We start from the raw sequence: 15358 nt of genomic DNA, 5'->3' as shown, positions 1-15358 counted from the left end.
ATCCAGTTCAGCCGTCACTGTGTTATAAAATGTGAGCAAGTTACTGAGGCATGACCTACCCTTCACAAAACCATGCTGTCCCCGATACAGTATCCCATTTTCTTCTATTCAATCTTGTATTTTCCTCTCGACTATTTTCTCTAAGACCTTGACAATGATTCCTGATATGCTAATCGGTCGGTAATTTACTACAGCAGTCTTGGAACCACCTTTATGCAGTGGAACTATTTTCCCCTCTTTCCACCCGCTCGGGACTAACCCAGACCCGAGACTCAAATTAAACAAAATGGTCAAGGGTACTGACAATTCTTTAGCTGCTTCTCGTACAACACGAGCTGGTATACCATCCAATCCCACAGATGTATTGACATTCAGGTTATGTAATAGACTACTCACCTCCACTTCATTAACCACAATTCCCGTATAATCTACTGGTTTATTCGTTTGTGCAATGTCACCACCTGGATGATATACTTTTGCAAAGTGCTCACTCAGTAACTCAACTATCTCAACTGATTCAGTTACCTCCCTACCATCGGCATTCTTTAAAATCAATCTGCCATGTACATTTTTCCTTTTACTTGCTACATATCTAAAACACTGTTTAGGATTCTCTTTAGCCTGCATGTCCAATGTTCTTTTGTAATCCTTTTTTGCTTTTCTTACCACACTCGTCACCCTTCTGGCCTGTACTTTATACCGTTCATGTGCCTTCCGGTCACCCTTCTCCTTAAATTCCCTCCATAGTTGTTTCTTTTTTTGCAACTCAAGCTTAATGGTGTTATTCATCCATTTAACCCCTACTTGATTTATTATTCGGACTCTAGGTATACAGTCAGCCATTGCTTCATGCAAGCACATCTTAACTACCTCCCATGCACTATCAACTTCTAGTCCTTGCAGTTGTACATGCCATGGCACTGAACCAATCAAACTCCTAAGCTTGTCATACTTTCCAGCCCGATAATTGCACATGTACCCTGTCTTAATTGAAAATTCTACACCTTTAGCCACCTCCCAAGTTAAGACCCTATGATCACTCTCACCGATTGGTGGCAATGTGGTCATATTTGTTACAGCCAAATCCTCAGATGTAATTACTAGGTCAAGCACTCTCTGACCCCTAGTATTTTCCATTACATGCTGTCGCAGATAGTTATCCCTTAATAACCGCATAAAATCCAGTTCCTTCCTCCCGTGTGTCCTCTCCTCACTCCAATCAATGCGACCATAGTTGAAATCTCCCATAATAATCACCCTCCTTCCACCCATTTCTTCTATTTGCTTGTGCATACTGTCACCACCATCTTTTCCATCACCTGGTCTATAGCAGCACCCAATTGTATATTTAGTTCTGCTAGCCACAATCTCACACCAAATGGCCTCAAATGTGCTCTTTTCTCTATCCTGCAATTCAACTTCTATTCTCCTTGGCTGGAGCTCATCAGCTATCATCAACAATACTCCTCCCCCCATTTTATTCTCTCTGTCATTCCTGAACACACTATACCCATCACATTCAATCCCACTAGTTATATCATCTACAGTCAGCCATGTTTCACTAATACCTATAACCTGTGGTCTGGAAGTGCCAACTTCCAGTTGTGAGTGCTTTTTCTGTTAATGGGTTCATTAACAGAACTGTTAATGGGTTCATTAACAGAACTGTTAATGAACCCATTAACAGAAAAAGTGTGTCTCCCACGATGAGTCTTTCGACTCCATGGAGGTGTCCATTTAATATTAATATTAATAATATTATTATTATTTATAATTATATTTTGCAATTTTATTTGATGTATAGTAATTCATCATATATATTAGATACGGTAGATGAAGTATATTTCACATATATCAAATAAATAAGAAATGATGAAAAAATACATCAAATATATTTTGAAATTATGAAATTCATTGTGTATATTTTGCAGAGGTCGTAGGTGGAGTATATAACATAATGATAAGTGAGTTTTGTTAACTGAATGAAAATGACCGATCAGAGTAAAAAAGTCGATCTCGGTTTATTGGAAGAAGATGATGAATTCGAAGAATTTCCTGCAGAAGGTTTGCGAAAATGTTTTGCATTGCTTGATTAACCTTATTTCTTTCCCTTTTCACCTTTGTAATCCGAATATTTCACAAGTCATTCTGATGCGTCTCGTGACTCCATGGAAGTTGGATGATTATGACAGTTTGAAATGTAGCGTGGCGTAGCGATTTTCCTGAAGATGGGGGCTTCAGGGATTTTTGCGTTTCATGGGTGTGTTTTAGAGATGGAGGGAGGATTTTAAATTATAAATCTGGCTAGCAAAAGCTGTATACGTTGCCTTCGTATCATTGTAATTACTAAATAATACTTGAAAAAATATTAAATTCTTAAAACTTTGATTTGGGTACCTTATGCAATGAGTTTTACATATTAAGAAATATGATTGAAAAAAAAATTCTGTATACATGGAAAAGCGTAACCAAGAAATATTTGAAAAAATTCTAGTGGTTTCCATTTATATCCCTAAGGCATATAAGCCCATTACTAGAATTCTTTTTGTGTTTGTAGCAGTCGTTTGCAACATATTTTCTCTCTCATTGTATTACAAAGGATGGTTAGCTGGTACCACAGTGCTCTGTTTTTTTTCATTTGCTCTCTTGAGTATATCAGTGATATTCATCTGATTACAAATCCAATCCACAGTTTTACTCATTGCTTAAAGCAGATTTGTTGATTACAGCACTATGTAAATAAAGTATCTATTCCAATAACTAGGTGGTCCCACAGATCACTCTAAACCTGAATGAGTGACCTGAAAGATCATTTAACTCAGCAGTGGTTTCATTCATTAACAGGTCCAGTCTTCCACCGAGCAGAACCCACAGTGGTGCCTTACTCAATGATAGGCCCACCTTTCCACTGAGCAGCGCCACTCATATTCCATGAAAAAGTACCCACCAAAGAACCCTAATAAAGGACATGACAGTAGAAGCTTTATCAAAGGCAAGCTTCCACTGGAGTACAGTGAATGGGAACTTCAGCAGAAATGCATCTGCAGAAGTTGAAGAGGGCAAATGTTATGCTACTTTCTTATTTAATAAACCTTAAGCTATACATAAATTAATAAAACTTGAAGATCTACAATTCGGATACTGTTCTCCAGTCTATCGTCAAGGTTTTGATGTTTCTTGCAAACCAAACTTGATCCTCTTAATTCTCGTAAAATAAATAAATAAAATAAATCTCTTACTTGTGCTAATACCTAAATACATATAAAATATATATGTTATTTTTTGGGCATAGGGAGAAAAGGGAACATAAATTTCATTTCTTTGTAAACTTGTCACACTCTTTTGACTTCCGAGGAATTAGAATTTCTTTCACTCTGAACATTGTTTTTATTGAACATCTGTTAATTGGTGTATGAAATTGTGCACAGGCTTATTGTGCTTATGATCTGTTAAGTGTTATCTCCATCCAGGAGGTTCACTATTATTGATCTCTACTTGTGATCTATAATGTGTAGTAGAAATTTAAGATGGCAAGGTTCTAATCTCTTCCATCTCACAATTAGTATCCTATATATGTTGATATGTGTGTTCAAAGAGCTGGTTTATGTGTTTCATGGGATGAAAAATCTGAATTTCTGGGAGAAAAAAAAACAAACTTTCCATTCATATGAGACAGGCTAACTCATCTTTGACTTGAAAAGCCTTGATAAATGTTCATCCAATCATAGATGGGATTTGAACATAGGTCTTTTCAACCAAAGGGCTCCATCAAAACCCAATGAGCTATGTAGACTATTGAACCTATGAGGATGGACCAAGCAAATGTGGTCTTCAAAATTTAAGGAACATTTCGAGAAAAGGAGATATAGATCTGGAAAGGTAACATAAATACACACTAAGGTGATAGTAATTTTCAGGAATGTACCAATCTGTGAGCGAGATTCTTTTTGTTCTCATTGTCAGGAGGAATTCCTGGATAACTGTATGCTGTTAATGTGTCCATAGTGATTTTATATTGATTGTCTGTGAGATAGATGAGAATTTGCATTTTATGGTTGTTGAGAAGTGTATAGTGTCCATCTACAAAGGAGGGGGGGGGATGTGAATTAGAGGAATTTTGTTGCTGAACGTTCCTTGTAAGATTTATGCAAGCTTACTTGCATATGTGTTTATTCATTTACAACTTATATTTAAGTTGTAAATGAATAACCACTACTGTAATAAATTTGATATGAAAATTAGCAATAAAAACACATGCTACGAAAATAGGTAGAACCATTGAAAACAACACCATACCAATGGAGGATTTATAGAAGAGGTGAACTATTTCAGTTATTTAAGCACAATTTTTAGTGAAAATGCAAATTAAATATGGAAATTGAAACAGAATAGCAAAACTAGTATCGTGGGGAGTCAGTTGAATACATTTCCAATGAATAACTGAAGACGAGCGCAGACAAGCAGGTTATTGTCCCTCTTTATCGAGCCTTGATAAGATCCCATCTAACTACAGTGCCTAGATCTGGACAGCAGGGTTTCTTCTTGATTGGGAGGTGATAGAGAGGTTCCAGAGGCAAGTGACCAAGATGATAACTGGTCTATGGAATGAACCTTATGAGAACAGGTTGAAGATCTGTGGGTTACAGAAATTAGTTGATAGGCAGAAAAGGGGGTGATATGATTGAGACATTCAAATTATTGAAGGGTTTTTACAAGATTAATTCAGAGTAAATTTTTTAGAACAGGTCTGGTGGTGGGAGAACTAGGGGCCATCCATGGAAACTCAGCAAGGGTGTTAGAACTAGGTTTTTTTCACTTGGAGATTGGTGAATGAGTGGCATAAGCTGCCAGAGTCTGTTGTGGATGCCATGACTGTGAATGAGTTCAAAGCAAAGTATGATAGATACTGTGTGCAAATGCTGAATAGTTCTTGACATGATGTTTAGGGCCTCTCTCAATGAGTCCTTAGACTCATCGAGAGAGGTTGCCCATAATAAGGAGAATAATAATAATTAGATTAAACACAAAACTACATGTGTATAAAATTGTTTTCAAACTAATTTTAAATTATGGATGTGAGATTCCTGATCGAAGACTAGAGACCATAGATGTGACAGGTTCTGAGAAAGATTAGGATAGTCAGCAGATGGCACCAGTGGCAGTATCATTAAAAATTATAATATTAGGAAGGAACTTGATATTTTTAGCATTCAGGGGTGTGTGAGCAGAGCTAACCTCAGGTGGTATGGTCACTCTAACAAAATGGAAGAGAAAAGATTAGCAATACGAGTGTTTTTTTTTTTTTTTTTGCTAAGATATCTGAAAAAGACCCAAAGGAAGACCAAGATCTGGGTAGATTGACACATGAAGAAATACCTTTTTATAGTTAAATGGTCATATTCATTGGTGTTTACTTTAGATATTTTGTTTTTTATTATTACATCATTTATCATTTCCAGGTTTCTGTATAGTAATAGTTGCTGCTATTGTATCAGAATTTTCATAATTTTGTGTTGAGATCACTGTGGCCAATGATCTCAACACAATGCAGTTAACACCTCACAGAAAAAGTGAGATTCACGCTTTGAATAGAGAAGGCTATTCCTCTCATGAAATAGCTAAAAGAGTGTCGTCCTGTAGTCAATGTACTGTGGCAGAGCTACTGTCAAAAGTAAAGGAAACCAGATCTGTTGAATGAAAGAAGGGGGTAGGAAAAAAGCCATTGTCTACACCATGTCAAGATTGAGTGTGACCTGAACGAGGAATTGATGAATGCTAATATGAAATTGATGACAGAAAGTGTTAGCGAGAATGTTGCGAGGAAAATGAGTGTACATTCGAAAGAGAAGGATGGTGTGAAAGAGAGGTGAAAAAAAAAAATGTTTAAAAAATCAGTAAAAAAGAAAACAAGTGATTTGAAAACCTTAACGGATGTTAAAATGGACGAAAGTGAGGCAAGCATGGTGGAAGGAAATGAAATTGAGAGAATGAATGAAACCGGAAATAGCACAAGAATCGAAAGTGGAAAAAATCGAAAGAATGAATGACAGCGAAAGTTGGGTGCATGTTGGACCGAAAGTACGGAAACTCAAGAGGATGAATGAGAGTGAAAGTGAGAAGGGGGGGGGGTCGAGAGTTAGAAAATTAGAAAGATTAAATGATAGAGAGAATGTGACGCGAGATTCGGAAGTTACATTGGATTGGATGAGGCAAGAGATGAAATGGATGTGAAATGAAATTAAGAAAATTCGGGTAAAAACAATTAAAACAAATCATGATGACACAAAAGAGTTAACAAAAGATGAGTGAGTGGCGTTGTATGGCATCTCCATTATTAAAGGTGTGCTGGATGATAAGATGCACAAGGTATGTTTTCCAGGTGGCAAAATGAGTAGAGTGATTGAGGCATTGGATACGAGGAGGGAGCGAGCAAAGGAGTCGATGGTTTTAATAGGTACAAATGATTTGAAAGAGGACAAAGAGAACATCAGAATGGATATCAGGAGACTGCTTAGAAGGATAAAAGAGAATAGTGTGACAGGAAGGGTAGTAAGCGTGTTGCCTAGGTATGACTGTGGTGAGATGAGGCGGAGAGCAAGGATTATGAATGATATGCTTGATGAAATGTGTGAGGAGACGGGAGTACAGTTTGTTAATGTATGAAATGAGTTTGAAGGACGAAGTGAACTGTATGGGGGCGATGGACTGCATTTCAGTGGTTATGGTATGAGTCGCTTGGAGAGACTGCTACTGGAAGTGAGCAGAGAGAGAATGAATCAGTTCAAGTGGGAAGTGATGTGGAAGAGCAGCAGAGATTGAAGAGGTGGTTATGAATGAGGAAGTGAGTGGTATGAGTATAGAAAATGAGAGACTGGGTGTGCAAGAGGAGCAGGGAAATGGGGAGGCTCAGGGTGGACAGGGGGACACAGCATGAGAAAGGTGGATGCTCCAAGAGGAGGTGAGAGCATGTGTGGAAAGGAATGGGATGACCTGGGATCAAGAGGAAACAGTTGAAATTGAAAATGGTTCTAAAATGTATAAGCAGAAAGGGAAATGGCCCCAGTCGAGCATGGAGAGATTACATCGAGTGAGTGGTATCAGTGGAACTAGCTGTAGATCCAGAAATGAGCTATCGTGTTTGTATACAAATGCTAGAAGTATAAGAAACAAGGCAGATGAAATGGTTGCACTAATTGCATCTGTTCACCCAAAGATTGTTGGAATAAGTGAGACATGGTGGGAAGAGGGCAACATCCTGACAGGAATAGAGATGGAAGGGTATGATATGTTTTGTGAGGATAGAAGGAGTAAAAAGGGAGTGCTATACAAAGTAGAGATGCAAGAGGGAAATAGGGCCAGTGGTTTTGAAGCAGTATGGTGTGAGATAGAGGTGAATGGAATCAAATACTTGGTTGATTGTTGTTATTGACCAGGTAATGTGGATGGTGGTGATAATGAAATGTATAATCAAATTAGCCAAGCAAATAAGAAAAGAGTGATCATTATGGGCGATTTTAATTATGGCAATATAGACTGGAATGATGAGATAGCAACTGGAAGTAAAGAAAATGAGTTTCTTGAGATTTTGAGGGATAACTACCTCAGACAGTATGTAACAGAGGGCACATGAGGATTAAGGGTCTTGGATTTGGTCATCTCATCAGAGGATGTAATTATAAATGAGGTGTCAAATCATCCACCAATTGGTGAAAGTGACCATGAGGTGATTACCTGGGTGGTTGCCAGCAGTATGAGGACCTCTGTGAGAAAAGGGTATATGTGGAACTACAAGGGGCCTGGGATTATGAAGAGCTCAAGAGACAGCTTGGGAGTGTAGCATGGAATGTGGAGTTAGCTGGAAAAGAGATCAATGCAGATTGGGGGATTTTCAAAAACTCTCTGGTCGATGCAATGTCTCTAAATGTATCCCAAGGGTGAGAAGGTTAAATAAGGTGGGTGTGAGATGGATGAATAAAGAGATTGAGCATGTGATACAGAGAAAAAAGGCATTGTGAAGGCAGCATAAGAGAAGTGGAAATAACCAATTCCATGAGGTCTACAAAGACCAGGCAAGGAGGGTGACTTGGTTGGTGAGGGTAGCTAAAGAGAGGTATGAACAGCAGTTAGCTAATGAAGCCAAAAAAGAACTACATATCTAAGGAGTTCTTTCGATATGTAGCCAGCAAAAGAAAGAATGATTATGGAAGGATAGCATTGATTGGAGAAAATGGTATAAAGACAGCTGTTGCAGAATGTGTGGTGGAGATACTTAATGAGCAGTTCATAAAGTTCTTTCAATCTTGTGAAATGTGACTTCATGGAGAGATTGAGAACAGTTGATAATGTGGAGGAGAGACTGACTGTAAGGGAGCAAGAGGTATATGGGGAGTTGAGCAAACCAGATGTTAATAAGGTTGTGGGACTTGATAATATATCACCACGTATTCTGAAGCAATGTGCCAGGGAGTTGACACCTGCCTTGACATATTTTTTTTAATATGAGTCTTGCACTCGGTCAAGTTCCTAAGGAGGGCAAGATTGTGCCACTTCATAAAGGAGGTGATCAAACTCAAGCATCAAACTATAGACCTATCTGTGTGCGTCAGGTGTTGTGGTTAAGTTGTTGGAGAAGCTTGTGAGAACTAGGATCCAGAATTGGGTTGACAATAATGGTATTATCTTTGATGGACAGCATGGATTTGCTAAAGGGAGGTCATGTTTTAGTAATCTACTTACTTATTACAATAAAGCGACTGCTTCCTTGGACAGAGGAGAAGGATACACAGTAATATACTTGGATTTTGCAAAGGCTTTTGATAGAATACCTCATGATAAGTTGACAGTCAAACTAAAGCAGATGGGGTTGGATATTAGATTAGGGCATTGGATTGGAGACTGGCTATCTGATAGGTATCAATAAGTTGTGTATGGGGGAGTGATATCCAGGAAAAGGAAAGTCACTAGTGGAGTGCCTCAGGGGTCTGTTTTAGTGCCGTTACTGTTTAACTTGTATATTAATGATATTGGTGAAGATTTGGATGGAGATATTCAGTTGTTTGCAGATGATGCAAAGTTTGGACGAACCAATGGGAGTAGAGAAGATGTTGTGGCCTTACAAGAGGACTTGAATAAATTGAGTGATTGGGCACGGAAATGGGGATGTTAGTTCAATATTGCAAAATGTAAGGTTTTAAAATTTGGAAAACAAAGGCTTCTGGGAATGATGCAGAGGACACTGACTTGTAGAAGTAGGGAGATTCTTGTTCTGTTGTACAAGGCTTTGATTAGGCCACACATGGTCTGTTGTGCCCAGATTTGATCACCTGGTTTTCAGAAGGATGAAGAGATGTTGGAAAGGGTCCAGAGGCGACTGACTAAGGTAATTTCTGACCTCTGTAATGTCAAGTATGAGGAAAGATTGAGAAGATGCAATTTGTAGAGTCTGATGGACAGGAGGAAGAGGGGAGATATGATAGAGTTGTTAAGGGGTTGTTATAGGATCAATGCTGGAGAAGTTCTGTAGAAAATAGTGGGAGATCAGGGGAGAACCAGAGGTCATCCCTGGAAACTGTATAAAGAGGGTGTGAGTAGGGGAGTGAGAGGTAGGTTTTTTTTGTGCAGAGTTGTAAATGATTGGAATGCCTTGCCTGAGAGTATGGTGTCTGCAGGGAGTTTGATGGGCTGTGTATGCGATAAAAGGACCTCCCAGATGAGTCTTTGACTCCATGAGGTCTTGAGGTGATAATAATAATAGAGTTCTAAAGTGGCTCTGCCTCAAATATTGCTGTGCATCATCTGGAGAACTGAAACAGGACTGGAGGAAACAAATAGGAGTTGTGGCAAGCTCTGTAAATATCAGGAGAAGACTCATTTGACAGGGACTGATAGCCAGGCACCCTATGAAAATCCATTGTTATCCAAAAAAAATGAGATTGGCTTGGTTGAACTGGTGCAAAGAGCACTTTGAACATTTTTTGCCTTTTGATTTATTATTAAATAGTTTTTTAATGGAATGTACACTAGACATATTTAAATAACTTTCATGGATTATACATGTAACAAAAATGATATAGAATTTTATTCAAAAACTGTAATATATTTAATCCAACTTTATGTGGACACATCAACCACATTCAAAGCATGAATCACAATGAGTCATAAATCATGGGTGTTCACATTTCAGTTTATTAGCTTATGTTTCATTTGCAGATGAAGTATATGATTATACTATTAGAGTTCGGAGGAACAATTATAAAAAGTGTGTAGATAAAAAGAATTTAAAATAATTGTTAATTTAAAAAAACAAACTTATGAACAAATGATAGTGATCACTTTTCAAAACTTGCAGATAGACATGCAGTCTGATAGGTTGAGGTTCAGACTATTTCATACTGTTTCACATGTTTCAAGGAAAAGATGATCAAATTTTCTTGGGATATTGCAAAATATCCCAATGTGAATATAGTTGTGGGATTAGATGGGATATCTACTCACATTTTGAGAGAGTGTGCAAGGGAACTGGCAGTGCCTCTGACAGAATTCCAAAGTGGAAAGAAGACAAAATAATTCCCTTGCATAAGGGAGGCACTAAGACTGCAGTAGCTAATTATAGACCAATCAGTATCTCAGGAATGGTGGTAAAAGTACTGGAAAATTTGGTCAGAAAGGGAATTCAGAAATGGGTGCATAAGAATATGATACTCTGAGGGGCAACATGGCTTTGCAAATGGTGAATATACCTTAATAGTTTCTTTGTTTTTCATTCAGAGGACATATTGCAATAATTGGCAGAGTAACTCAGAGGATTACTTGGATGCTGAAGAACACATTGATAAGTAAATATAGGGAGGTTGTTATCTCTCTTTATAAAGCTATGATTTGGCCACATGTTGACTACTGTGCACAGATTTGATCACCTGTGTTTCTTGGGAATTGGGGGTGAGAGTGGATATGATTCAGAAATGAGTGACCAAGCTGGTGACAAGTCTGTGGAATGTTCCTTATGAGAATAGATTGAGAGTGTGTGGGTTGCAGAGTTTAGTTGACAGGTGGAACAGAGAGGATATTATAAAAACTTACTAAAGATTTTTCTATTAAAGAAGTTCTATAAGAATGACACTAGAAATTTTTTTCAGTACACAGGGAGTAGGAGGAAAACATGGGGTTACACTTGGAAGTTATCTAAGAGTATGGTTGGTAAGGGTGTGTAGACTTGGTACTTGACTTTCAGAGTGGTGAATGAGTTGAATGGATTGCGAGAAGTGTTTGAGCATTCCAAGGGAATAGGTTTAAGGAGATGTATGATAGGCAGTGCTTTTTTTCTGGTGGTATGCAGTACCAGCACCTTTTTTCTTAAGCTTTTAAAAATTTGTGATTTATTGACAGCAAAATGTATTATAAATATTCTGGTAGATAGTATCGTTTGTGTTCACGAATTGAATTTTCAGTTTTGATTACTCATAAGTTAGTACCCTGCTTTCCTGTTTCATAGGTTGGTACGCAACCGGAAACAGGAAGTTGTGTTCACTTCCGATTGCTTCCGATATCAGTTTATTAGTTCTAGATTCACTCTGCAACAGGCAGGTGTTCATGTGAGTTTTTTGAATTAATCTAAGTTAAATCAGTGCAATCATTGTTCAAAATTAGTAAAATAAGTAGTTACTTTATGCCAATGAGTAAAAATAGGAAGGCTGAAGAAGCAGAAATTGTTTAATCTACTTGTGATCCTGTTAAACAGAAAACTAGCACCGAAAATACCCTTGGTGAAGAGGATCATGAAACCAAGACCGAAGATCCATGTGGTCAAAAGGAAGCAGATTCTGATAATGATTGACCCGAATGTTGGACACTTGTGCAGAAAAATGACTTCTGCGAGAGAAACAAGTGGCTGTATGTCAAGAATATAATGTTGCACTGTAAAGTGTGTCGTGATGTCGGAAATCTTGCCGTCGATAAACACATGGGAATGAAAATTTGAGCGGAGTGGGCAAATGCTAAAATCAGTCATTTTGGAGAATCTCGCAAACAACAGTTAATGCTTTGTCTCATAATAAAAACATAACAGGAAAACGTGTTTTGAGCCGCTTACAAAGTTGCGAGGAGAAATCAATCATTTAACAACTTTGAAGACTAAATAAATTTACAGGAACTTAATGACCTAGACATGGTATATAATCTTCATTCTGCAAATGCTTGCATTAGCATTGTGAGCCATATTGCAAATGAAATGAGAAAACATTAATAGATAATATAGTGAACTCCAAGAACAAACTATTGTTACTTATTGATGAATCGACAGCTGTGAGTAACACAACAACATTGATTGTTATTGTTTGTGTGGTTCTTCCTGAACTTTCGGCTCCTGTCAGTCTTTTCCTACATTTGATCAAATTATCAGATGTAACTGCTAGAGGAATTCTAAACTCTTTAATTAGTCATCTTGGGTGTTTAGGATTATCTGAAGGTTACTTAAAGGAGTATTTATTGTCTGTAACTTGTGATGTGCAGTCGTGTTGTTTGGTGTGCATAATGGAAGGAGGCTAATGTAAGAGAAGTTTCCTAGTGTTATTTTCTGGCATTGTGCTAGCCATCGCCTGGAATTGTCTGTTAGTGACACAGTGAACAATTTGGCAGGAGTGAATCGCTTTAAGAGTTTCATGGACAAACTTTATGTGACTTATCATGCTTCACCCAAGAATGCTAGGGAACTACAAGAATGTGCAGCGACTCTAGAACTTCAACTTCTTAAAATTGGCAGAATTTTAAACACTCGCTGGGTTGCATCTTACACATTGTTTCTGCAGTGTGGCAAGACTTTGAGGCCCTTGTCCATCACTTTCTGGAGGCAAAAGAAGACAGCAGAAGCAAAAACAGATCGCTTTCTTTATGAGGGCCTTTTAAGAAAAATAGCGTCATGTGGGTTTGTTCTTGATTTGGGCCTTGTGTGATGCTCTCCAAGAACTTAGTGAACTAAGCCTAGATTTACAAGAGAGAAATATTGACTTGTACAAAGCAGACAGGAAGATAAAGAATACAGTTCAACTTTTTGAAGAAACAATTGAAAATCCTGGTCCGTACTACAGTATTTCTCTTCAAAGTCAGAAGGACTTTTAGTTCAAAGGGATTGAGCTCCACATAAATGAAAGATGTAGTCCTGTAATAAGTTCATCTGCTTTCTATAAAAGTCTGAAAGAAAGCATCTGCTTGAAGGAGATGATGCTGATTTGTCTGAATGTGCTAAGATTTTAGATTCCAAGTATTGGCCAGAAAATCCTGGGAAGCATCTGACATTTGGTGAAGCTGAAATTAAAAAGTTAGCACGCAAATTTCGCTTAAATGAAAGAGAAGCAGTTCATGGTTTCCATGAATATCTTCAAGAAAATAAAGTCCCGGACATACTACTTCCTCTAATTCACACTTTGGGCACAATTACAATATCTTCCAGTGAAGGGGGTTTCCTCTCAGATGAATCTTATAGTAACTTCATGTAGGTCATCTCTGCTTGTACGGACAACTTCTGTACTGATGTTCATCAGGATAGTAGGACCTCTCACCCAGTTCAACCCTAGCAATATGTGAACTCATGGCTGCTCAGAGGTTGTCATTCTGCAGTTGATACCAAAAGCAAGAAGCGATCTAGAGACGTCGAGGGTATATCAGAGGATATATTAAAAATGTGGAAGTTGTTGTAATAGTATCTTCATGATGAGTACGGCACCTTTTTTCCCAGAAAAAAAGCACTGATGATAGGTATTGTGTTAATGGATAGAGTGAGTCTCCTGCAATGAGTCTTTGACTCCATGGAGTACCCATATAATAACGAGTAGTGTTCATGCAGTGCTGACTGTTTTTTTTTTTTTTACTTATTGCAGACATGTGGAATGGTCTTATCTTTAGTTTTTATGTCACCTCATATCTGATTCTTTTATAGTTTTTTTAGCTTTATCAATGGTCTACAGAGCATTTTTAAGTTTTAAGGGTTTTGCAATATTATGATGTCTTAGACTTCATGGTATATAAAGCCTCGCAACTCACCATGCCTTCTCACGAGATAAGAGGTAGAATCTCTTATCTCAAAAGAGGCTCTTGTGACCAAGGATCAGTGATATAACTGCAACATCTAAATCCAAACGTACTACAGTCCCCACATATCTGAACTTCAACTCCTTTGTTATATGTGTACACACTGCTAGTGCATTCCACTCATCCACCATTTTCCATACAGAAAATCAGTTTCTCCTTCCTTGGCTCACAGAATAACTTAATGTTTCATCACATTCAACATTTTTCTCTGCATATTTCTTCACTAATGCCAGAGGTCATCAGATCTCTGTCCTGTCCTTTTATCCATGCTCTTCCTTCTGTACATTAACAGCCTTCTCTCATTAATCTCTTATGTATTCTTCTTTTTCATTGAACAAAGCGCCTCCGTAGCGCAATTGGAAGAACGACGGTACATTGCGCCCTTCGATTGGAATAGGCCTAAGTTTGATTCTCGTCGCGACGGGAGGAATCTTTATCTGGTCGATTTTAATCGATGGTGAGTTAGCCGATCTCATACGGAGGTAGCAGGGTTTTTTCTCCCGGAAACTCGGGTTTTTCATCCCGCATACATACAAATCGGCCCTTCAGAACACACGCAATTTACAGACAAAAATTACTAGTTGTGGTGGTGTTGGAGGTGGGCGGTAGATGGCGTTGATTCGTAGTAGAGGTAAGGTGTAGAGACAGTTGAAGATGTCCTCCCGTGATGAGTCTTCGGACTCCTTGGAGGTATCAGGAATAATAATAATAAAACTTTCTAGTACTTGCATGACTGAAGCCTCAAGATTATAAGCTATGTCATAGTGTTATCACCATTCTCTAATAAGGTGAAAACAGCCCAACTTCTGCTGCCAAAGCAACTTTATTCCTTGTTTAAAAAAGGTCAAAAAGTTGCCAGTGATGCATTTCCAATACACAATTCTTGCAAGTCAATATGGACAGGTTGGTTTTATGGGCAAATGACACTAAGTTCAAGATTATACTTAGTAAGATTAATGTTACTAAGTTCAAGTTTAGGGCTACATTTCTAGGGTGGTAAGTTATCACATCAAATTAACTGCAATGTCGAAGAAACACTAACTTGTAGGAGTTGATATTCTTCCACTCTGCAAGATAACATCAAGTGACCATAACTGACTACTGTGCCCTGTGCTCAGTTATTGTCACCTGGTTCATTGGATGAGGAGACAAGTGAAAACGTCTAGTAATAGGTAACCAAGATGATACTTTAAGTCTATGGAATAGAAGATGAAAGAGAGGAAATATGATAGAAGCTTACAAGTTGGTAAGGAAATCTTAGTATAAATGTCAGAAG

At 38.0% G+C, this 15358-nt stretch overlaps 1 protein-coding gene across 3 annotated transcripts in view; it reads left to right on the top strand.

Moving 5' to 3' along the window:
- The first annotated feature begins 1942 nt into the window (after window positions 1–1942).
- Sem1 (Suppressor of exocyst mutations 1) overlaps window positions 1943–15358 on the top strand; it is a 46494-nt gene continuing 33078 nt past the window's right edge. For all 3 annotated transcript variants that reach the window (XM_090409888.1, XM_090409879.1, XM_090409871.1), the window contains exon 1: window positions 1943–2064. In XM_090409888.1, the coding sequence (XP_090266014.1) occupies window positions 1983–2064 (82 nt within the window). In that variant the 5' untranslated portion in view covers window positions 1943–1982. The remainder of the gene's footprint in view (window positions 2065–15358) is intronic.

The sequence above is a fragment of the Typopeltis vanoorti genome, chromosome 2 (genome assembly GCF_054136105.1).
Source record: "Typopeltis vanoorti isolate ZY-2024b chromosome 2, IOZ_Tvanoo_1.0, whole genome shotgun sequence".
NCBI classification, from domain to species: domain Eukaryota; kingdom Metazoa; phylum Arthropoda; class Arachnida; order Uropygi; family Thelyphonidae; genus Typopeltis; species Typopeltis vanoorti.
Note: the sequence above shows the minus strand (reverse complement) of the source record. Positions and strands in the feature narration are given on the sequence as shown.